This window comes from Oryctolagus cuniculus, chromosome 8, assembly GCF_964237555.1.
Source record: "Oryctolagus cuniculus chromosome 8, mOryCun1.1, whole genome shotgun sequence".
In the NCBI taxonomy this organism is placed as follows: domain Eukaryota; kingdom Metazoa; phylum Chordata; class Mammalia; order Lagomorpha; family Leporidae; genus Oryctolagus; species Oryctolagus cuniculus.
In genome coordinates this window covers 42,741,146-42,762,733 of record NC_091439.1, presented here as the reverse complement: position 1 = coordinate 42,762,733, position 21,588 = coordinate 42,741,146, and the positions used below count along the sequence as shown (strand labels likewise).

Here is a 21,588-nt window from a genome sequence, read left to right as displayed (position 1 = left end):
TCTCACATACAGTACAATTTTATTACCTATGATCCTAATGTACATTAAATTTCTTAGCATTTTACATTTTTCTTCACATTTTTCTACTTTCATATAGTATATGTGAACTGAAACCTGTGAATTTAGTACTACACAAGTCACATGAATCATTCTAATTCTCTCTTAAAGTGATTCTAACACTGAGTTAAGTGTGAAATCAGGTTTCTCAATTAGAACAAATTACACTGCTATTTCAGAATAAACGCGCTGACTTAACACTACTAATCTTCATGGTGAATCGACAATAGGAAGTTATCTTTTTTAAAAAAACGCACAGTTTTCCTTACAGTGCTAAGACAAGCTTAACTGATCTGGACTGACAGAATGGTTGGAGTCAATAAGCAATGCACCAGCCTGAGAAACAAGGGAGGAATGAGAGCGAAGGGGTGCAGCAATGCTGACAAGACTATGTTTCCAGGGCTCGTCCTACCTTCAGATCCCCACCCCATGTGGGGACTCATTCAGCACCAGGAGCATGCATTCTGCAGGAGCTTCTTTCTGATCGGAGTTCTGGAGAGCTAGTCTAAAACCAGAGGCTCTCCAAGGGCCCTAAGTCCCTTCACTAGGACTGAGGCAGCCGGCCAGTGACATGACTGCTATGGCCTGAATACTGTGTGGCCCTTGACCCCAATCCATGTTAAAGCCCTAACACCTAATGTGAGAGTATTTGCAGATGGGGTCTTTGAGAAATCATTAGACTCAGAAGAGGTCATCAGTTAGGGCTGTCATAGTGGAATCAGGGTCCTTATAAGAAGAGACAGGCCGGCGCCGCAGCTCACTAGGCTAATCCTCCACCTGTGGCGCCGGCACTCCGGGTTCTAGTCCCGGTTGGGGCGCCGGATTCTGTCTCGGTTGCTCCTCTTCCTGTCCAGCTCTCTGCTGTGGCCTGGGAAGGCAGTGGAGGATGGCCCAAGTGCTTGGGCCCTGCACCCATGTGGGAGACCAGGAGGCAGCACCCGGCTCCTGGCTTCGGATTGGCGCAGCGCACCGGCCGTAGCAGCCATTTGGGGGTGAACCAATGGAAGGAAGACCTTTCTCTCTGTCTCTCTCTCTCTCTCTCACTAACTCTGCCTGTCAAAAAAAAAAAAAAAAAAAAAGAGAGAGAGAGAGAGAGAGACAGATATCTTGCCCTTTGCTCCCTCCCCCTCCTACCTCAGAAGGCAGCTGTCTGCAGGCCAGGGCTGGCGAGGAGAAAAGCTCTCACTAGAATCTGAACACTTGGGTCTCAGACTTGCAGCCTCCACATCTGTAAAAATACAAATATCTGCATCTGGGCCCCCAGTCTATGGCATTTTGTGAAAGCAACCCACGTCAAAATACTGAATATACATTTTGAGGCCCTCCCCCAACCAAAAAACTTTTTTTTTTCGTGCTTTCTGAAGTTTTAGTATTTGTCTAAACAGTTAAGCAGACTGAAAGTTCTTTTTGAGAAATATTTTGGTGTCTCCATGGAAAATTCTCTGCTCCACTCTATTCAAAGGCAAAATTACAAGCAACACTGCTGTTTTCATAACCTGGCTTCCAACTCATCTGACCTCTAAGCGTGCTTCTCTGCCTCGGGCTCACCTGAGAGACTGTTAAAAGGCAGAGGTCTGTGTCCCATCCAGAGGACACGAATCCAGATATTTCCGGGGCAGGGTCCTGGAATACGACCTTAAAAGGGCATCCCCCATCATTCTGATGCACACTACACTTCAGGAATCTCCAAGATAAAAATCACGGCACAATTCTGGATCAAAGACCCCCAATTATGGGCCCTTTAAGCATTTGTCACACTGCCCCCACCAGCAGTGAAGTTGAAATAACATATTTGAACAGCGTAGGTGAAGGGACAAGCAGACTTACATTCATTTAGGTTTCCTATGCTTTATTACTGTTTGAAATGTGATCTGCAGGAAGCTGAACTTGTGTGCCGTAGTAAATAAGCACCCAGAGAAGCGCCTTTGTTATTGACTAACTTCATACTCTTGCTCTTATCAAGGAATTCTATTTTTTTTAAGATTACTGTGTCTTCTTGAAATTGCAATTAAAGACTATCCTTTATGGAATTCACTGTACCTTTTACAAGGATAAATTACTAAACTCAACCAAGAATTGTGTCTCAAGGAGCCTCTCTCTCTAAACGAGTTTTTGTCTTTTAATAAAAACAAACTACATGGTATCAGCCTCACTTTTTTTGAGGGGGTTCAGTGTATTCAGGAATTTAGTTTAGATCTCAAAGTGCTCACTTACCATTTATTATCATCTTAGCCAAGATTTCTGATATAGTCTTTCTCATTCTGAGTGATTTCTTGCATAAGTTTTATACCAATTATCTTTTTTTTTTTTTTTTTGACAGGCAAAGTGGACAGTGAGAGAGAGAGACAGAGAGAGAAGTCTTCCTTTTGCCGTTGGTTCACCCTCCAATGGCCGCCGCGGCCGTCGCACGGCGCTGATCTGATGGCAGGAGCCAAGTACTTATCCTGGTCTCCCATGGGGTGCAGGGCCCCAAGCACTTGGGCCATCCTCCACTGCCTTCCCGGGCCACAGCAGAGAGCTGGCCTGGAAGAGGGGCAACCGGGACAGAATCCGGAGCCCCGACCGGTGTGCCGGCACCGCAAGGCAGAGGATTAGCCTAGTGAGCCGCGGCACCGGCCTACCAATTACCTTATACTTCATGTATTTTAAACCTATTTTTTATATGTCATTTCTTTAAAATACCAGAATATTGATAAATACCCTATCATATGTGCCACTACTACACACATTCTTGGATATGCAGACCACGTCATATTCATCACTGCCCACAGGGTCCAACCTAGTGTGTCAAAGAAAGTAGACTCAAAAAATATCTGTTTGATTGTGTTCCCAAATCCTCATTTTCTCAACTACTCTCAGATCCCACCAGGAAGACTATCTGTCCGCTGGTCACTCTGAAAAACAACAAATCACCTTTTCCATTAAACCAGTCCCCTCCTAACATTTGTATCTGAAGCCTAGAAATTTCAAGGTCACCTATGAGTTGCTGTCCTGTCATAGATCCTGTCAATCACAAAGTTTCTTTTTCCTTTGGTTTTTAATTGACACGTAAAAATTGTACATGTTCGTCATACTGGACCCTTCCTTCTGGTTCTCATTGCCAGCACCACCTCCAGATCCTTATCAAATCAGAGCTGACTGTTCTAAGAGCTCTTGAGCAGAGAGGGCAGGGGGAAGGCAACTAAACTATACTGAGTATCCGGTGTACATGGAGTGTTCTCAATGCACTATTGCATTTAATTCTCACATCAATGCTACGAAGCAGGCATTATTTTCTCTGTTTCATAAATAAGGAAGCAGAGCTTAAAGGGAATTGTGCAAGGTAGCACAGACAGCAAAAGGCAGAACTGGGAAGCAACCCAGACCCTGTGTGACTCCAGTTCTTTCCAATACTTTATACTGTTTCTGATTCTCTTCCTTATACCCACAACCAGTCCAGAATCTTGCTCTTCTTAAGCCTTGCTTTTACCATGTCACATTTTTCTTAAAAACCAACCAACCAATCCAACCAACCAAACAAAAAACTGGTAGCCTCCCTGCTGCTTATTTCGTGGAGTCCAGACTCCTCTGGCTGACTTGAGGGATGCTCACACCTGCCTCACCCTGCCCAGAAAATCTTCTTCCCCTTGTTCCAAAGCTTCATCCTTCACTGTCCTGTAAACATATGATTCTGCTTATGCTGTACTATCAAGGGTATTCCTGCACTATCAAGGATATTTTTTGAAAATATATTGAGGTGCTCTTGTCTTCTGCCTTTCCAAATACAACATCTTTGCCCTGGTTGACTTGAGACATCTCTCTGCCTTGGGAGCTGGGGGCTGCAGTTCTAACAGAGTTTGGTGGGTGTGTTTAGGGGGAAATGAAAAAGATAAATTGTAAAGCAGATATGCAAAGAAAAAGGTCAAGATAATGTTCATACCTTTGCAAGAAAAATGGGATTTTGCAAGTAGAATTTAGGGAAAGGGATGTTGTCTTAAGAAAGGATTTGTGGGGCCGGCACTGTGGCTTAGTGGGTAAAGCCACCACCTGCAATGCCAGCATCGAATATGGGCGCCGGTTCCAGTCCCAGCTGCTCCACTTCCAATCCAGTTCTCTGCTATGGCCTGGGATAGCAGTAGAAGATGGCCCAAGTCCTTGGCCCCTGCACCCACGTGGGAGACCTGGAAGAAGTTCCTGGCTCCTGGCTTTGGATCAGCACAGGTCCGGCCGTTGCAGCCAACTGGGGAGTGAACCAGCTGTGCCACAGCACCGACCCCATAAAATAAATCTTAAAAAAAAAAAAAAGAAAGAAAGAAAGAAAGGATTTGCTCAACTCCTTTATTTCTCAGATTCCTTCTGAAGGAAGCTGATCATAGAGTGCTCTCATCATGCAGGCAAGACAGTTGTCTCACTTTTGACAGTAAAGCCATGAAGCTTACTGTCTTGGGAGAGGAAAGAAATAACAGAACAGAAGTAAAAGCCAAGATGTGGACTCAACAGGGAAAGCACGTGTTGAGGGTAGGCAGCTCATGCCAGGCATATTTTATTAGAGTCCTGGGACAGCCTCATCTGATTAAGTAGTGGCGTGATGTGAGCCAAGAGCTTGCTCAAGGCACCGTCAGTACCCACGTGGTATGGACCCCATGACAACAGCCAGGGGGCCTGTGCCACAGCTAGGGATAGAGCTAACAAAGCCAAGACCACATTACTTCCACTGACAAGTAGCACCCAAGTAGGCAAGGAACATGGCCCAGACACCAGAAGCATCAGAGGACCCCAAGCTTCCTCCCTGCAGGCACTCATAAGCTTCCAATGCTCAGAGACCAAAAGAGGAAGGGGTGGCTTCCCAAGAGCCAGAGCAAGTTTATCCAAACAAGAGAGTATTTCTTTAAAAAGATGACTTTATAGAATCAAATTAAAATAACTACGATGATCCACCCAGCACCTTTCTGGAATGATGATGGTGGATGGGGGACTCTGATCTCTTTTGGAGATGGGGGGAGTGGAGAAGAGTAAGCAAGCAAAAGTTTCTCATGTGCTGGTTCAAGGCACACGGTGACATCAGTTGACCAAATCCTTTCCATAATGTAGAGCAAGCCTTCCCTCTTCATCGACTCACATTATTGCTTAGTTGTTTAATTAACTTAATTACTTAATTTATTGACCGCTTAATTCACTTGCTTCTTTTTTTGAGATATATTTTATTTACCTGAAAGGCAGAGTTATAGAGACAGAGAGAGAGAGAGAGAGAAAGAATCTTCCACCTGTTGATTCACTCCCCAAATGGCCACAATGGCCAGGTTGGGTCAGGCTGAAGCCAGGATCCAGGATCTTCATCTGCATCTCCTACGTGGGTGCAAGGGTCCAAGTACTTGGACTATCTTCTGCTGCTTTCCCAGGAGCATTAGCAGATAGCTTGATTATAAGCACAGCAGCCAGGAGTTTAACCAGTGCCAATTTGGGATACTGGTGTTGCAAGATGTGGCTTAACCTGGCCCCATTAATTCACTTGTTGAATAAGTGTGTGTTGGAGCTAGCGCTGTGGCGTAGTGAGTAAAGCTGCTGCTGCAGTGCCACCTGGGTACCGGTTTAAATTCTGGCTGCTTTACTTCTGATCTAGCTCTCTGCTATAGCCCAGGAAAGCAGCAGCAGATGTCTCAACTCCTTGGGCCTCTGAGCCCGCGTGGGAGACCCAGAAGAAGCTCCTGGCTCCTGGTTCCAGATTGGCCCAGCTCTAGCCATCTGGAGAGTGAACCAGCAGATGGAAGACTTCTCTCTCTCTCTCTGCCTCTGCCTCTTTGTAACTCTGCCTTTCAAATAAATAGATAAGTCATTTTTTTTAAAGAATTTATGTGTAGTAAGCAAAAAGAAAAACAAAATTTGAAAAAAACAGCTGCAAATTGAACATTTGGTTAATCTTTCTCTCCTGATCAGCAGGTAGAGAGCTCAAGAGAGACTTCTGTCAGACAGATCACAGGATCACATGTTACTGATCATCCAAGTTGTGAGTGATTTCTTGACTCTGCTGCACCTGCCTCTTAGAAGCTCCTCTTGTTTCCATCCCTGAACATACGACTATGTCTGCCTTAACCAGTTCACATCCTTCTTAGGTTCTGTGGTCCAGCTTCCATTGCACCTCTGTAAAACAGGCCAAGTTTCCCTGGGTGAGGCCTGGAAGACTTGCAGGATTCTGCTCACTCTGAAATGTGAAGCCTTTGGGTCTTTTCTGAAGCTGTTCCTGCTCCCTTTAGCCTCTGGTTTTATAACATTGCTACTGTGCTCACAAATCTAGATACTTAATTTGATTTCTGTCTCCTCAGTTATTCTCTCTGGTGACAAACATGTCCTCAAGTTCATTGAGTATAAGTGTTTCATGATTACTTTTTTTTTTTAATATTCCTTATGTCATGTCTATAGTACTAACATACGGCAGTAAATTTTAAAATATTTGCTGCTTAGTACTAATTTTGCAGATTAAAAAAACCTTCATTAGAATGGTAAGCACAGTCACACATTGCTCAATGACATTTCCATCAAGGACAACAGCATGTACAACAGTGGTCCCATAAGATTATAAAGTAGCCAAAAAATTCCTACCACCTACAGATGCAATAGCCATGGTAACAGTAGCACACACGTTACTCAAGTGTTTGTGGTGATGTTGTTATAAACCTACCCACTGTGTTGCCTGTCATATAAAAGTATGACACATTCAATTATCTGCAGAACCTAAGACTTGACAATGCTAATAAAGAAACATTATCAGTTTATATCTTTGCTACGCTCTACTTTTGATTGCTATTTTGCAGTGTTCTTCTTCTACTTGTAAAAAATTAATTGTAAAACAATCTGCCATGTTAGGCCTGTAGCAACCGCCTACGTCTCATGCTTACAAAGTTTCTTGATTGACTAATTTTTTTCCTCCTGCTTGATTTCATCTTGTGTTTTCTTCATCATGCCCCCTAAGTACATGAAATCCACCACCAGTAGGAAGGTCATATAAGCTAGGTGTGAGATGGATCTAGCCATCCAGGTTTGTGTAAGTACACTCTATGATATTCACATAGGAAGAAATTGCCCTACAAAGCATTGCTCAGAAAGTACCTCCATGTTAAGCGACACATGATTGATTTCCTTAAGGTCTCAGAGGGGTAGAGAATTAAAAGGTCAGAGCTCAGAGGTCATCTCCCAGACCATCCCCACTTTACCAAGCTGTCTACAGGAAATAAGAAATGAACCGGCTGGTGCCGCGGCTCAATAGGCTAATCCTCCGCCTTGCGGCGCCGGCACACCAGTTTCTAGTCCTGGTCGGGGCGCCGGATTCTGTCCCGGTTGCCCCTCTTCCAGGCCAGCCCTCTGCTAGGGCCCGGGAGTGCAGTGGAGGATGGCCCAAGTACTTGGGCCCTGCACCCGCATGGGAGACCAGGAGAAGCACCTGGCTCCTGGCCTCAGATCAGTGCGCTGCGCAGTGCGCCAGCCGCGGCCATTGGAGGAAGACCTTTCTCTCTCTCACTGTCCACTCTGCCTGTAAAAAAAAAAAAAAAAAAAAAAAACAAACCTCTTTCAAATAAACAAATCTTTTTTAAAAAAAGCCATCTCGACCCCTTTATTTATTTATTTATTTATTTAGATTTACTTATTTATTTGAAAGACAGAGTTACAGAGAGAGGTAGAGACAGAGAGAGAGAGAGGTCTTCCACTTGCTGGTTCACTCCTCAGATGGCCACAATGGTCGGAGCTGTACCAATCCAAAGCCAGGAGCCAGGAGCTTCTTCCAGGTCTCCCACATGGGTGCAGGGGCCCAAGGACTTGGACCATCTTCTACAGCTATCCCAGGCCATTGCAGAGAACTGGATCGGAAGAGGAGCAGCTGGGACCAAAACCAGTGCCCATATGAGATGCCAGCACTGCAGGCCAGGGCATTAACCCGCTGCATCACAGCACCGGCCCCAATCGGCCCCTTTATTGGAATGAGATGAAGAATTAGCTAACTAGTCAATCCATGTAGCAAGCAAGTGAAGTAATAACACCCTCGGTGTGGGCAGAGCCAGGGCGGAAACACCCCCGACATTTGGCCAGATCAGTTCACCATCCTGAAGGGTGACTGAGCCAACTGGCCAGGACCCAGCCTGTCATGTTGTGAAGGGCAAGAAGGACAGAAGGAACCACTGAAGATCAGTAATGAGAAAAGCGCAGAGGAGAGGAGGAAAGTGTGAGAGACCAACCACCATGTCAGTCCCAGAACTGGAGATGGTGATAATTGGAAGTGGCAATGAGGGTGGCAAGCAGCAGGAACTGACAGAGGACAGAAAGGTCAGAGATGCAATGTCCAAAAATAGAAAACCCTACAGTTTTCGGCCCCTCCCCAGCAGGCAGCTGTCAGTCAATGCAGCTGCCTCTGGAGACACCCGACATACACACGGTGTGCCCGGGTGTGCAGCTGGCAGGAAGAGAAGAAATCTGACAAACAGCCTGGATAACGCCATTAACCCCACCCATTTTGAAAATTTCTTAATATGTGTATTTGAAGTGAGGAGGAAGTGAAACGGGTGCCATACTGCACTCCAGTAGCCCCTAAGCATGCCAGCATACAAAGCTAGAGAAAGGCAACCCGTCAGTGCACTGCCCAGTACCGAGGGTGCAGGGCCCTGCACCACCACCCCTCCCCAGCCCACATCCACCTACACGGCGTCCAGCTCGGTAACGCACCACCACGGAAGCAGTGCAGCGGCTTCAGAAGGTGCTCCGCTTGAAAAAGAGGAAAGCACTGCTCTCTTTTCTAGAGCCCCAGCTCACAAAAACATCAGGAGGTAGAGAGAGCTTCCAGCACTCACAACCTAGAGATATCTGGGTCTCTGCATTGCAAATTCCCTGAGAGTGTGTGCTGGCCCGTGTTCTATTCAGAATTCTTCGTGCATCAAGCTGGTCGATCAGATGTATGCTAATTTTGGTATCTGTCCCGATGACAATCAGAGGCGGAAGCTGCTGTGTATCTAAGGAGGGAAGCCCTGGTCTCCCCTGTCCATCGCTCTCCCTTTATCCTTCTCACGAGAGCACAACTCTCTTTTTGCCAGACGCCTCAGTGTCAAACAACAGAAATGCTCACATGGAGAAGGAGGACCCTAAGCCACTGCCTGCATGACTCCAGGGTAATACTTCTTAAACATAAGTGCCCATGAAGACACTCACACGAATGCCTTCTAGAAAGCACTCACACAGATGTCTTCTGGAAGCCAGATGTTTATGCTTCCAGGAACTGAGTGACATGTGTAACTCCATAAAACAAACTAGTGCATTGCTTTGTAATTGCCTGCTTCAAGTCTGTCTCCTCAACGACACTGTAACATCCAAGAGCCAGGGCTGCCTTTTCTTTTCTCCACATGGCTGGCTTTTAGTACGTGGCTGATGAGGCTCTGTTAGAGGGATGGATACACACTGCATGGATTTCTGACAATTTCCCCTCCAGATTAAGGAATACCCTTGGTCATATAAGATAACGTGTGGAAATAGTGGTGGAGGAGAGTTAGAGTAAATCATCTATTTTAAAAAGCCCTGAGTTAGGGCCGGTGCTGTGCAGTAGCAGGTAAAGCCACTGCCTGCAGTCCCAGCATCCCAAATGGGCATCGGGTCAAGTCCTGCCTGCTACACTTCTGATCCAGCTCCCAGCTATTGCGCCTGGGAAAGCAGTAGAGGACGGCCCAAGTCCTTGAGTCCCTGCACCCACATGTGAGACCAGGAAGAAGCTCCTGGCTCCTGGCTTTGGATTGGCTTAGCTCTGGCTATTGGGGCTATTTGGAGATTGAACCAGTGGATGGAAGATCTCTCTCTGTCTCTCCTTCTCTCTCTGTAACTCTGCCTTTCGAATAAATAAATAAATCTTTTTTTTTTTAAAAAAAAGTTCGAGTACTTTAACATAAGTAATCAGAAATTAAAGGCATGTAAACAATGATTCTTTCTTCAATCAAAAACTCAACTACAGATCTCTGGTTAATCACATTCAATTATTCATTACATTACAAAAGTACTTGAGGAATTATACATCTCCTGATTTTGATCTTCCATGTTTTGTAAGGATAATCTGAGAACAAATGAGGTATAAATCTAATAATTAATAACTCTTAATAATTAATAGTTAAGATTGTCTGCTAAATAACCTAATTTCACAACACTTTTAAAAACTAATCTTTATTATTTCAGAAAGGTTGGAGACAATGAAAGTAAAAGTCATATGAGAACCGGGCATTGTAGTTCAGCAGGTTAAACTAATGCATTCTGAGGGGCAGCAGATGATGGCTCAAGTGTTTGGGCCCCTGCCATCCACATGGGAGGCCCATGGGGGTTCTGAGCTCCTGGCTTTGCCTGGTGCAGCCCTGGCTGTAGAGGGCATATGGGGACTGAACCAGTGTATGGAAGAGATCTCTCTCTCTTTCTGTCTCAGTCTCTCTTTTTCTCTGTCACTCTGTCTTTCAAGTAGATACAGTGGATATATAAAAATTTAAACTATACAAATAAAGTTCACAAAAACTCATTCTATAGAAGGATAAGAATTGAGAAAAAATAAACTCAAGTAATAAAAAAACTTCTGATGCTAGACAAAGTCATATTTGGCTATTTGAATATATTAGTCACTATCAGTTATAAATATTTTTAAGCTCTAATGTTATAAGAAGCAAAAGGATCTGGTTTTCTTCCATTCTTATCTATATCTCAAGTCAAAAGTCAGGTTTTTAAATGTTCATACCCATCTCATCACCCTGAGACCCACATTTCAATAGAGAATCTACATCAGTCTTACTTGACAAAATGCACTTAGAGATGCAAAACTGCTATAAAATGTTAGCAGTGTCAAGCTCTTTTCTTCACAGGTCACACATTTGTGGGCAGTTAAATCTAATTTTTTAAAAAGGTCTAGAACTAATTCCATATTATCATCTATTATTTGAGTAGTGCAAAGAAAATAGGAGGGTTTTTTTTAGATAGACAGAAGAATTTTTTGTCTAGATAATTATAGGCAAATATCCCTGACCTCAATGCCAAATTAAAGGCAGAATGCTAAAACCACTCTAATTATCCATCTAGTCAGTGCTCAGTCCCTAAGCATGAAGTGAGCCTCCCTACAGTCCACAACGCCAGACCCTCCGTCCAGGGCCAGATTCCTAAGTGCTCATCTGCACAGGCTCCTCTCCCAGAGCCACACTGCACAATGTGAGGGCAGTGTGGGGAGAGGCCTGGTCTTGCACAGAGACTCGCCCCCTTGGAAGGCTGCTCGGCTGGTCGGGGCTACTCACTGTTACTTGCACACGCTCCCTGATAGAGGTGATCTCAACCCCAAGCCAGGAAATTCAAAGCATTTCTTCTTACCAAGGGCACAGCTTCTTTCTCCCATTGTGGTTCCCTTGTTGTTTGATAGCCTAGTGTCACCTGGGGACAAAGGTTTATGGGATATTGTTGTGGGCAAAAGAAAAGCTCGATGATTAAGAATAATTTTGAAAGAGATAGACAGACAGAGACAGACATTTGCTATCCTAGTACAGGACTGAGAAATCCTTAGAATTCTAACTCAGTCCTCAGATGATGGTCCAGTACTGCACTGGGATCCTCTTACCTCTTTGATATTTAAAAAGGCAAAAAAATAAAAGGATGATCCTAAGTGATTTGGCAAGGGCCAGCCACACCTGGAGACAGGCTTTTCTTCTTTTTCTCTTTTTTCTGAGTCCTCCTGCTTAGCTTGCAAACTTTCTCAAGTTGCTCTGCCATCAGCAACCAAATTGAAATGATGAATTAATTGGATCACATAAATAAATTAATACTAATTAATAGTTAATTAATAGTTTCCTGGGTTGCTCCTCCCAGGAGTAAATGTATTTAAACTTTTTTTTTTTTTTTTTGAAGAAAGAAATGCTTAACCAAAAGAGGCCACAGTATGCAGAGCCCTGGGAACTTGGAGGTTTTAGATGGCCTATGGTTGCTATGCAATACGTGTCATCCTTCGTCCTTAATTTGTAAAACAAGAGCTCAGACTAGACTAGACTAGCCCAATGCAAACCATCTATTATTCTTCAAAATATTCTATTTTAGTTAAATTTAGAAATTACGATGTTAAAATGATTTTAAGTGGGGACCTCAGGTGACCTTCTTATCACCCTACATAGGTTATTATCTGTTTATTCTATTTGCCTAGTGAGATCACTAGCGAGTAAGAATATTCTTTCTTCTGCAATAGTGGTTCTGTTAAAGAATGCAGTCATCATTAGGGCTTAAATAAACAGTTAAAACAGAATTGTAGGGATATTTTATTTCAAGATGGTGGAATAAAATCCTTCTTAACCTCCTCTCTCCAAAATTACCCCCTAAACAAGAGAACAAAGAAAAGCAATATAAATTTCACCTTCCATGAAACCAAGAGACATTTGCCACCCCAAGCCACAATACATAAAAACGGCAAGGAGACAAAACTGAAGAACAGCGAATGATTCAGTGGAGGAAGGGAGGTAGAACCAGAGTGCCTGTAGCAGGAAGGGAGCTCTACACTGTTCAATGCCAGACAAAGCACAGAAATTGAAGACAAAAGAAATCCCAGAAAGAAGAGATGAGGACAGAGCTTAACATGAGGGATCTGACTGAAAATATCTGCACCAGAAGTAGATAGGAACTCTCCCTCTAGATCCCTAACCCACAAGTGATATGGTCAAGTGACAACTCTCCTGTACCCCTATAAAAGAGATAGGGTATGGAATCTCTGGAGACACAGAACAGAGGAGCTACAGATGTGAGGACATCAGTCTCAGGAAAAGGCAGAAACTAAGTACGGAGAACCCCTGTCCAGTTCCACAGCATCCACAGCCAGGCTTATTACTTCTCAATGTCTCCTTCCCTGATAAGCTAAAAACAAAACAGAAAAACAAAAAGTCTGCATCTCTGAAGTAAGAAGGAATGCTACAAAGAAAGGAAAACTTACAAGACAAAGACAGATCTCTTAAAGATTAAAAATATAACAACTGAAGCAGAAAAAATAGTCAATGAAAGAGTTGGGAGATACAGTCAAAGGAACAACTGAAAAAGAACTCAAAAGATAAGCACTGGGGAATCAGTCTAGAAGTCCAACATCCAAATAATAGGCATTCCGGAGAGAAGAATGAAAATAGTGGTCAGCAAATAATACAAGAAAACTTGACAGAAGTAAAGGACATAATCTCCAGTTTGAAAGGGCATACCAAGCATGTAGCTCAAGTAACAACAACAGCAACAAAAAACCTATACCCTAGTCCCGGTCGGGGCACCGGATTCTTTCCCGGTTGCCCCTCTTCCAGGCCAGCTCTCTGCTGTGGCCCGGGAGTGCAGTGGAGGATGGCCCAAGTGCTTGGGCCCTGCACCCCATGGGAGACCAGGAGAAGCACCTGGCTCCTGCTTTTGGATCAGCACGGTGCGCCGGCTGCAGCGCGCCAGCCATGGCAGCCATTGGAGGGTGAACCAATGGCAAAAGGAAGACCTTTCTCTCTGTCTCTCTCTCTCACTGTCCACTCTGCCTGTCAAAAAAAAAAAAACTATACCAAGGCACATCTTAGCATTAAACCTCCCTGAAGAAGAAAAGGATTAAAGAACACATACAAAGGAATTCTGAGGGTTTCAGTAAAACATACAATTTGGAGACTGTAGAAGATTTAGTTAAAGGGGTAAGGACAAGATGCAACAAATATCTACTCCAAGAAAAAAAAGTGACTATAAAAGAAAAGAAATGTAATCATACTATATTACTTGGCTTATCAGTGAGCAATGGTTACATGGCAATAATAACAAAGACCTTAAATAAGATATTAACCAGAAATGCCAGCATTGTGGCACTTTGGGACTGCTTGTGAAACTGGCATTCCATATCAGAGTGAAAGTTCAAGTCCTAGCTTCTCTGCTTCTGATCCAGCTTCCTGCTAACATGCCTGAGAAGGCAGTGGAGGATGACCCAAGTATTTGGGCCCTTGCCACCCACACAAGAGACCAGAATGGAGCTGCTGACTCCTGGCTTTGACCTGACCTAGACCTTTCAGTTGAGTCAACAAGTAGATAGAAGATTCTCTATCTCTCTTTCTCTCTCCCTCTCACTCCCCTACTCCTTCCTGCCATTTTGCCTTTGAAATAATAAATAAGTACATCTCTCTCTGTTTTTAAGGTTTATTTTATTTATTTGAAAGGCAGAGTGACAGTAACAGAGAGAGGGTGAGATAGCGAAAGAGATCTTTCATCTGCTGGTTCACTCTCCAAATGGCCACAATGGCCAGTGCTGGGCCAAGCAGAAACCAAGTGCCTAGACATCCATCTGGGTCTCCTATGTAAATGGCAGGGGCCCAAGCACTTGGGTCATCCTCCATTGCCTTCCCAGGTATATTAGCTGGAAGCTGGATCAGAAGCACAGCAGCTAGAATTTGAACTGGCACTCTGACATGGGATGAAGTGGTGACTTAACCTGCTGTACCACAACACCGGCCCCAAAAGTACATCTAAAAAAATATATATATAGTAACCAGAAATTGTGACAAACTATGTTGCAGAGGATAGGTAGAGAATAAGTGGTCTACACGAAGAAGAATTCTCAGCTGTGAATATTAGTAACACTGAAAATGTATGAGTAACAAGTCAGCAGTATATGAAGGAGTTAAAAGTGGAGTGAAACAGAGGAGACCCTGAGGACTACTGGGGACTTGTTGATTCTTAGAAACCATTTAGCACTATCTAACTCAAAACTATACTCATGTGTTCCTTTGCTATTATATAAAAATAATTTAAAAATAAAACTTGACAAAAAATGCCTACTCTATATTGTATATAGTGAACTCATTCACCCAGGACATACAGTGATAATACGATGAAGGTTTTCAGATTATTACAGGCCTCAAGACTGATGCCATGTTGTGCTGCTGTTGAGGAGTACCTGCTCCTACAGAGAAGCCTGCCTCTTCCTTAATGCACCAGTCTGACTCAGTCCTCAGAGTCCAGACTCCTTCCCCATGGGAAATATTCTGACTTCTGTGCCAGAGGTGGAAGAAGATGCTGCTTCCTGATGCCTAAGCCAGCATACACCACACTGCTCTTCAGCCCACAACCAAGCTCAGCCAAGACTCCAACATTCATAAAAGGCAGGTGCCACAGAAGCTAACATCCAGCTAGATAAGCTGGGATATAAGTCACCCTGAACTCACCTGTCACTCCCCTGTCATAGAGAGCTGAGCGTTAGATGCTCTGAAACAAGTCCCCCTTCAAAAAGTTCATGGAAAATGCAATTAAAATATAAATTTTGGACCTGTGTTGTGGTGCAGCAGGTTAAGCAGCCACGATGCCTGTATCCCATCCTGGAATGCAGGTTCATGTCCTGTCTCCTTTGCTATCAAGCTTCCTGCTAGTGTACCCTGGGAGGCAGCAGAAGATGGCCCAAGTGCTCTGGCACCGGCCACGCACATGGAAGACATGGGTGGAGTTCTAGGCTCCTGGGTTTGGCCTGGCCCAGCCCTTTCTTTTGTGGGCATTTGGAGGGAGTGAACCAGTAAGTGGAAGACATCTCTCCTGCTCTCTTTCAATTAGATGAAAACCAATATTTTTTAAAGCCTGCTTTAAAGACATGTGGTTCACTTTCACAAGTATAAACAACAGTATGAAGTATTATGTAAACACAATTCTTGCTCTTATTATGACTAACCTTTAGCAGCACTTCCTCTGAAGAAAACATAAACGTAATTCTCTTTTCTAGGAATCTTCCTCCGTTAAATATAGCATTTGTGGAGAAATCTAATGATCCTGTGCAGATATGGTAGCATATACAAAGACTGAGTCTTCTTACTAAAAGTAGATTCATAAATTTCTCTCCTGCTTTCCTGAGGTCTGTGTTTCAGTTCTTCCCGTTTCTTCAAACTCTTCTCTAGAAAGCCTGGCCTGGATAACAGCCTGATCCTCTGTGCCTTCTGTGTCCTTTGCTGGCTGCTCCTTTTCACTGCCCTCCAGACAAAAATGTTTCCCCCAGAAAGCTAGCGTGGGCTCCCTTTGTTGCTCTCTGCTTACTCCTTCTTTCAATCATTTCACATAGGTGCACAACAACTCCTATCAGAAAGCAAACTCACAAACTCTCTCAAGCTTTAAATTTGATTTTCATCTTTCTGTCTGACACCTTTATCAGAATTTTCTGGAAAAGTCAGATCCTTTTCTTGTTCTTTCCAACAATGACATCAACAACCTTGTTAGGCATGTCAGAATCATCTCATCATGCACAATCCTGCTTTCTCTGTAAATCCCTCATGGGCAGGGAGGTGCGAGATCCCAGAGATTCTCTTTGTGTGTGTATTCTTTTTCCAATCTCTTTCCTTTCCAAGCCGCTGATACTACACACTACACAACAAATCCAAATCTCACTCTGGAAAGCTACAATAGCCTCCTAATTTTGTTTCTTCACATTCTGTCAATTGCAACTTCAATCCATCCTGCTCTCAGCATGGCTTTGATCAGATTGTTCCTGGTTTGCAACGATCAATGGCTCCCTGTTGTCCTGTCCTGGCACGGGAGACCTTCCACATGGATGCTTCAAATCAGCAAACCTCACTGCTCCCTTATATATACTCTATGACTACACTCAACTAACATTCCAAGATATGCCTGACTTTGCCAGGTGGGAAAAGAAGGAGGGGGCTTGGATAATTAACCAGCTTGTCTCTGCCTCTCACCCCGTGTAGCCTTCAAGGCCCACGAAGCTTTCCTTGATTTCTCCACAACCATCCAATGTTCTTCTCTCCTTTACAACTGACCCTTCACAGCCCCATCTGTATATTTACATTTACATATTTTTGCTACATATTTTACTCTAATTGACAGCATAGTTGCTCATGTCCTGACTCATTCTCACCTCTTCCTCATAAGATTTTAAGCTCAAGTGCAGGAAAGCTGTCAAACTCATCTTTGGAGTTACTGCACCAGCCTCCACTTTGCACATGTACAAGCTAGAGAAATGAATGGAAACTCATGAATACTGCATTCAAATGCCTTTTTGAAGTTCATCAGATACACTGAATAACTTGAAAAATGAGGTAATCTCTATGATGACATATTACTTGGTCATAGGTTTGTAAACAATTAAGATAAAGAAAGTCTTGATTTGACTCAACTTCCATCAAAGAATTTTAAAAAATCTTGTTAATGACATAACAGTAACCAATTCCTCTAAAGTCTGCCTGAAATTCCCACATGGAATACTGAAACATGGAACAGTTGAAAAGAACAACAGTGTTTTCCCTGAGGGATTATTATTATCAATATCATCATTTGGTACAAGTGGGATTCTAGCCTCAGTATCCTATAGAATTTTAAATTCAGGGGCCGGAACTGTGCCGTAGCAGGTTAAGCCTCTGCCTGTGAAGCCAGCATCCCAAAAGGACATCGATTTGTGTGCTGGCTGCTCGTCTTCTGATCCAGCTCTCTGCTATGGCCTGGGAAAGCAGTAGAAGATGGCCCAAGTCCTTGGGTCCCTGCATCCACATGGGAGATTCAGAAGAAGCTCCTGGCTTCTGGCTTCGGATAGGCCCAGCCTTGGCCGTTGCTGCCATTTGAGGAATGAACGAGTGGATGGAAGACCTTTCTCTCTGCCTCTCCTTCTTTTTGTCTGTAACTCTAAATAAATAAATAAATAAAATCTTTAAAAAATTTTAAATTCAGCTGTGCTATTTTGTCGACTAAAAACGCCTCTAGACTTTGACAGCCCAGGGCATCCTGTTCTGAGTCCAGCCTAAGGCCACTGTGTTTGTTCTTAAACAGCAATAAATAAATGCCGTTTACTACACAACAGTGGCCATATTCTATTTGAAAGTGGAACACAGAACTGATCTCTGTGACAGATGTCAAGCTGGTCTGATGTTACCAAGTAACAGGCCCCAACTAAACAGCAAGGGCCTGTCGCCCTCCCTTGGACAGATACGTTTATCAGAGTGGAACTCCCACGAGTGACTGGGAGCCCCTCGACTAGGACCTGTTGAATTATTAAAGTCCGTTGACACCCTGCAAAGACGGTCTACTAGCAGTTAGCAACAGCACCTGCCCCAGAGCTTTGCGTGACTGACCTCAAACTTCCAACGTGCGCACAGCAATAGCTGCTCCGCCCTACTTTCCCAGATAAGTAAGTGTTCAGGCGTCCCATTTAGTCTGGGTTAAGGTGGAAGAGAAACGATTTTTAAACAAATTGAGTTAGGTTATGAAAATCAACCTGGCAAAAGGAAAAACGGACAACTCTCAATCTTAGGCAGGCAGGAAAACGAGTTGATGGCGGTTTCATCCCAAAGAATATGCCTTCCCGTCCTTTCCCGAGCTGTTTCCACAACACACTAATCTTCAGTAATAACTGAACCACATTCGCACGCAGTGCTCATTTTAAAGCAGAATCATTCCCTGCGGGATCTGCTCCCAGCCACTGATTTCTGTTTCTGTGTTCTACAGACCAGTTCAGCCAGGCCGGGCGCCAGCTCTGAGCCAGCCACGCACCGCCAAAGTGGGCGCTGTGGTGCGTCCCGGTGTCGCCCCGGAGGCCTCGGACCCGGGCAGCGGGCAGCCCGCGGGCAGTAGGGGGCGCTCCAGAACCTCGGTCCCCTCTCTGGTCGAACCCGGCTCTCCGCCCCGCCACCCTGTGTGTCCAAGTTCTGTACCTGGGTCGGTGTACTAAACTTCCCCCAAGACAGAAAATTCGGTGACACGCCTAAGGGACACACCAGAGGAACACAGAGCACCTCACCCCTGACAAGTTGATATCATTCTGTATCATCTCTGCGTCTCCCAACTGATCAAAGGCTGTCACCAAGGCTGGAAACTAAGCAAAGCCGCTTTTTCACACGCCACAGCGCCTACAGCTCTATCGCTTAAAAAAAAAAAAAAAAAAGAAACGAAAAAAGAAAAAAGAAAGGGAGCAGCCACCGAACCCTGGGAACCGCAGCCAAAGTTAGCACTGAGGCGGCCCAGCGGCCGCCGCGCGCCCACTCGTTCTGCAGGAGACATGCGACGGCTTCGGTTCTGAGTCCCCTCCACCTGCGAACGGAACGCAGCGAGACCAGGCGCCCGGGCAGACCTTCGGCCCACACGCTGTGTCCCAATCCGTTCCCCCCGCTCCACCCCACTTCTCTGCCCCCGTCCCGACACGGGACCCAAGCTCCCAAGGCCGCTCCACGCCGGGACGCTGGCAGGAGTTCGAGGTTCAAGTGAGCGCCCGGGTGCGCGCGCGCCTCCCCTGCCTTGGCCCCCGGGCTCAGCTCGCGGACCCCACGTGCGTTTTTCCTCTGCCCCCCATGACGGCCGCGCGCGCGCGCCCCACGTCTGGCTGAGGGAGCGCCTGCCCGCCGGGGTGCGTGTCAGGTGTGTGTGTGTGCGCCCGTCTGCGGGGCTATCCCGGACGGCACCCCCGCCACGCCGTCGACGCCCCCCAAGTCCCTTCACAGAGCAGGAGCCTAGGGACGACCGCGGCCCGAGGTCTGCGCTCTCGAAGTAGCCCCAAGTCGCACTCACCGCGCCGAGCTCAGTGGGCTTGGGCACGTGGCAAAGCGACCCCAGACGAGCCTTCCCGCCCCCGCCCCAGGCGCCGCCCAGCCGAGGCGCGGACCCCGGCCCCGCGGGGTACTCACAGGTCCGGCCCGGGGGAGAAAGGCGGCGGGCAGAAGCCATGCGGCTCGCGCCGCAAGGGCGCCGAGCGCGGCTCCAGCCCCCCGTTGACGCCTCTCCAACCCCGGCGACGACGCTGCGGCTCCGCGCCTTCGTCCTCGCCCTCTTCCTCCTCCTCCTCCGGAGCTGGGAAGGTCACCCTCGCTTGCTCCTTGCACTTCCTGACCTTGGTGGACATCGCGCCGGCTGTGGTCCGAGCGCGGGGATGCCGGCCGCCGGCCTCCGCCACCGCCGCGGCCGCGCGGTCTCCGGGCAGCGCCCCTTCCCCACCTCCCGCAGCTCCAGGCAGCGCAGGGCGGGAAGGCAGGAGGCGAGGGCGGCGCGGCCGGAGATGGAGCAGTTAGAGGCGAGAGACGAAGCCGAGCCGCCGCCGCCCACCATCAACCCCTGAGAGCAGCCGCGGCGGCCGTGGCTGCGAGGAAGAAGCCCGGGGCGGAGCGGGGCGCGGGCGCGGGCGCGGGCGCTGGGAAGGACGCCCCGGCCCCGCGGTGGCGGCGGTGCCTCCTGCGCGCCGGTCTCCAGTCTCCGACAGCATCACTCGCTAGGACAGCATCGTTACTCGGGGCGAAGGAGAGCGAGGGTGGGGGAGAAGCAGTTCCTTATCAGACAGAGCTGCAGAGGGAATCCGGCCGGCAGGTGGGGAGGGGAGGCATTGGAGAACCCGCCCCGCCCGGCTTGCTGTCGCCTCCAGAGGACCCAGCGCCCCTTTGCATCTGCAGAGACAAGTTTCCCAAGAAAGGGAAGAGGAATCAACTGGCTTGTGAATTTTCCTGAAGTCGTATGACTCCGTTCAACTCTTCGGATTTGTTTCCAGAAGCATCGCTCATTGGTTGTGTTGCTCACTGCAAGACGTGGTTGAATCTACAGAGGTTTAAGGTTATTTCCCTGAACATCTTTGTACCCCAGAATAGCACTGCTTTAAACGCGCACGAGGCGTCCTTTGTTTTAGTGAATCTCCAAAGCGTCTGACAAGTTCGGTAAACTTTCCAAGAAATCGATTTCAGCAAAATTTAAAATCTTCTTTTTAAAACTTAAAAAGAAAAAAATGTGTCTTACGACCTAAGAGCAGTCGTTCTTCACGGAAGGAAAGTCTTAGGGATAATAAATGAATCCCTCTCTCCTTTTAGAAATGAGAAGGCAGAGGCCTAGCCAGCCTGAGTCAACTTGTCCAGTACTCAAGGTAGGTAGTGAGAAAGCTCAGATTAGTTCCAGGTGCCTGTGTTCTCCAAGATTTCCTATTGCCTCAAATAGGACTTTCCAAGTCCAACTTGGAGGGATCACAAAAATGCCAGACTTGCTAGGATGACATATAATAACATTTACCTATTTTTAACTGCATCCAGTTATACTGTACTTTTTTGAGGAACAATCCTCCCAATGTAAGCAAAACACAAGAAAGGAAATGTAGCTCGCTTACTCTCGCGTTCTCTCTCTCTCTCTCTCTCTTTTTCCCTCCCACCCCAACCCCCTTAAATAGAGATGTATTATTTATTTGAAAGGCAGAGTTACAGAGAGAGGGAGAAAGATCTCCATCTGGATCTCCCATGTGGGTGGCAGGGGCCCAAGCACTTGGGCCATCTGCTGCTGCTTTCCTAGGTGTGTTAGCAGGGAATTGAATCAGAAGTGGAGCAGCCAGGACACCAACTGGCACCCATATGGAATGCTGGTATCACAACGGGTGGCTTAACCCGTTGCTGTGCCACAGTGCCAGCCCCAAATGTAGCTCTTTTGAAATTAATTCTTAAAAAGTAAATAAGATCATCAGTATTTTGTTAAATAGATAATAATTCTGTATGTTTAAGGGAGCAATGATACTCATTTACACATTGATACAGGGGAAAATAGAATGACTCCTGTCCAGTACCACGCAGTTGGCAGCCTTTT

The 21,588-nt window shown here is 46.0% G+C and overlaps 1 protein-coding gene across 5 annotated transcripts in view; it reads right to left on the bottom strand.

The window, feature by feature from the left end:
• Positions 1-21,057, bottom strand: part of TRPC3 (transient receptor potential cation channel subfamily C member 3) — a 90,801-nt gene extending 69,744 nt beyond the window's left edge. For 2 of the 5 annotated variants that reach the window (XM_017347554.3, XM_051819837.2), the window contains exon 1: positions 19,668-21,054. In XM_017347554.3, coding sequence (XP_017203043.1) covers positions 19,668-19,882 — 215 coding nt within the window. In that variant the 5' untranslated portion in view covers positions 19,883-21,054. Of the gene's footprint in view, positions 1-19,667 lie in introns of all 5 variants that reach the window. The other 3 variants (XM_051819838.2, XM_051819839.2, XM_002717256.5) reach the window with 3 other exon arrangements.
• Between the last annotated feature and the right edge of the window lie 531 nt (positions 21,058-21,588).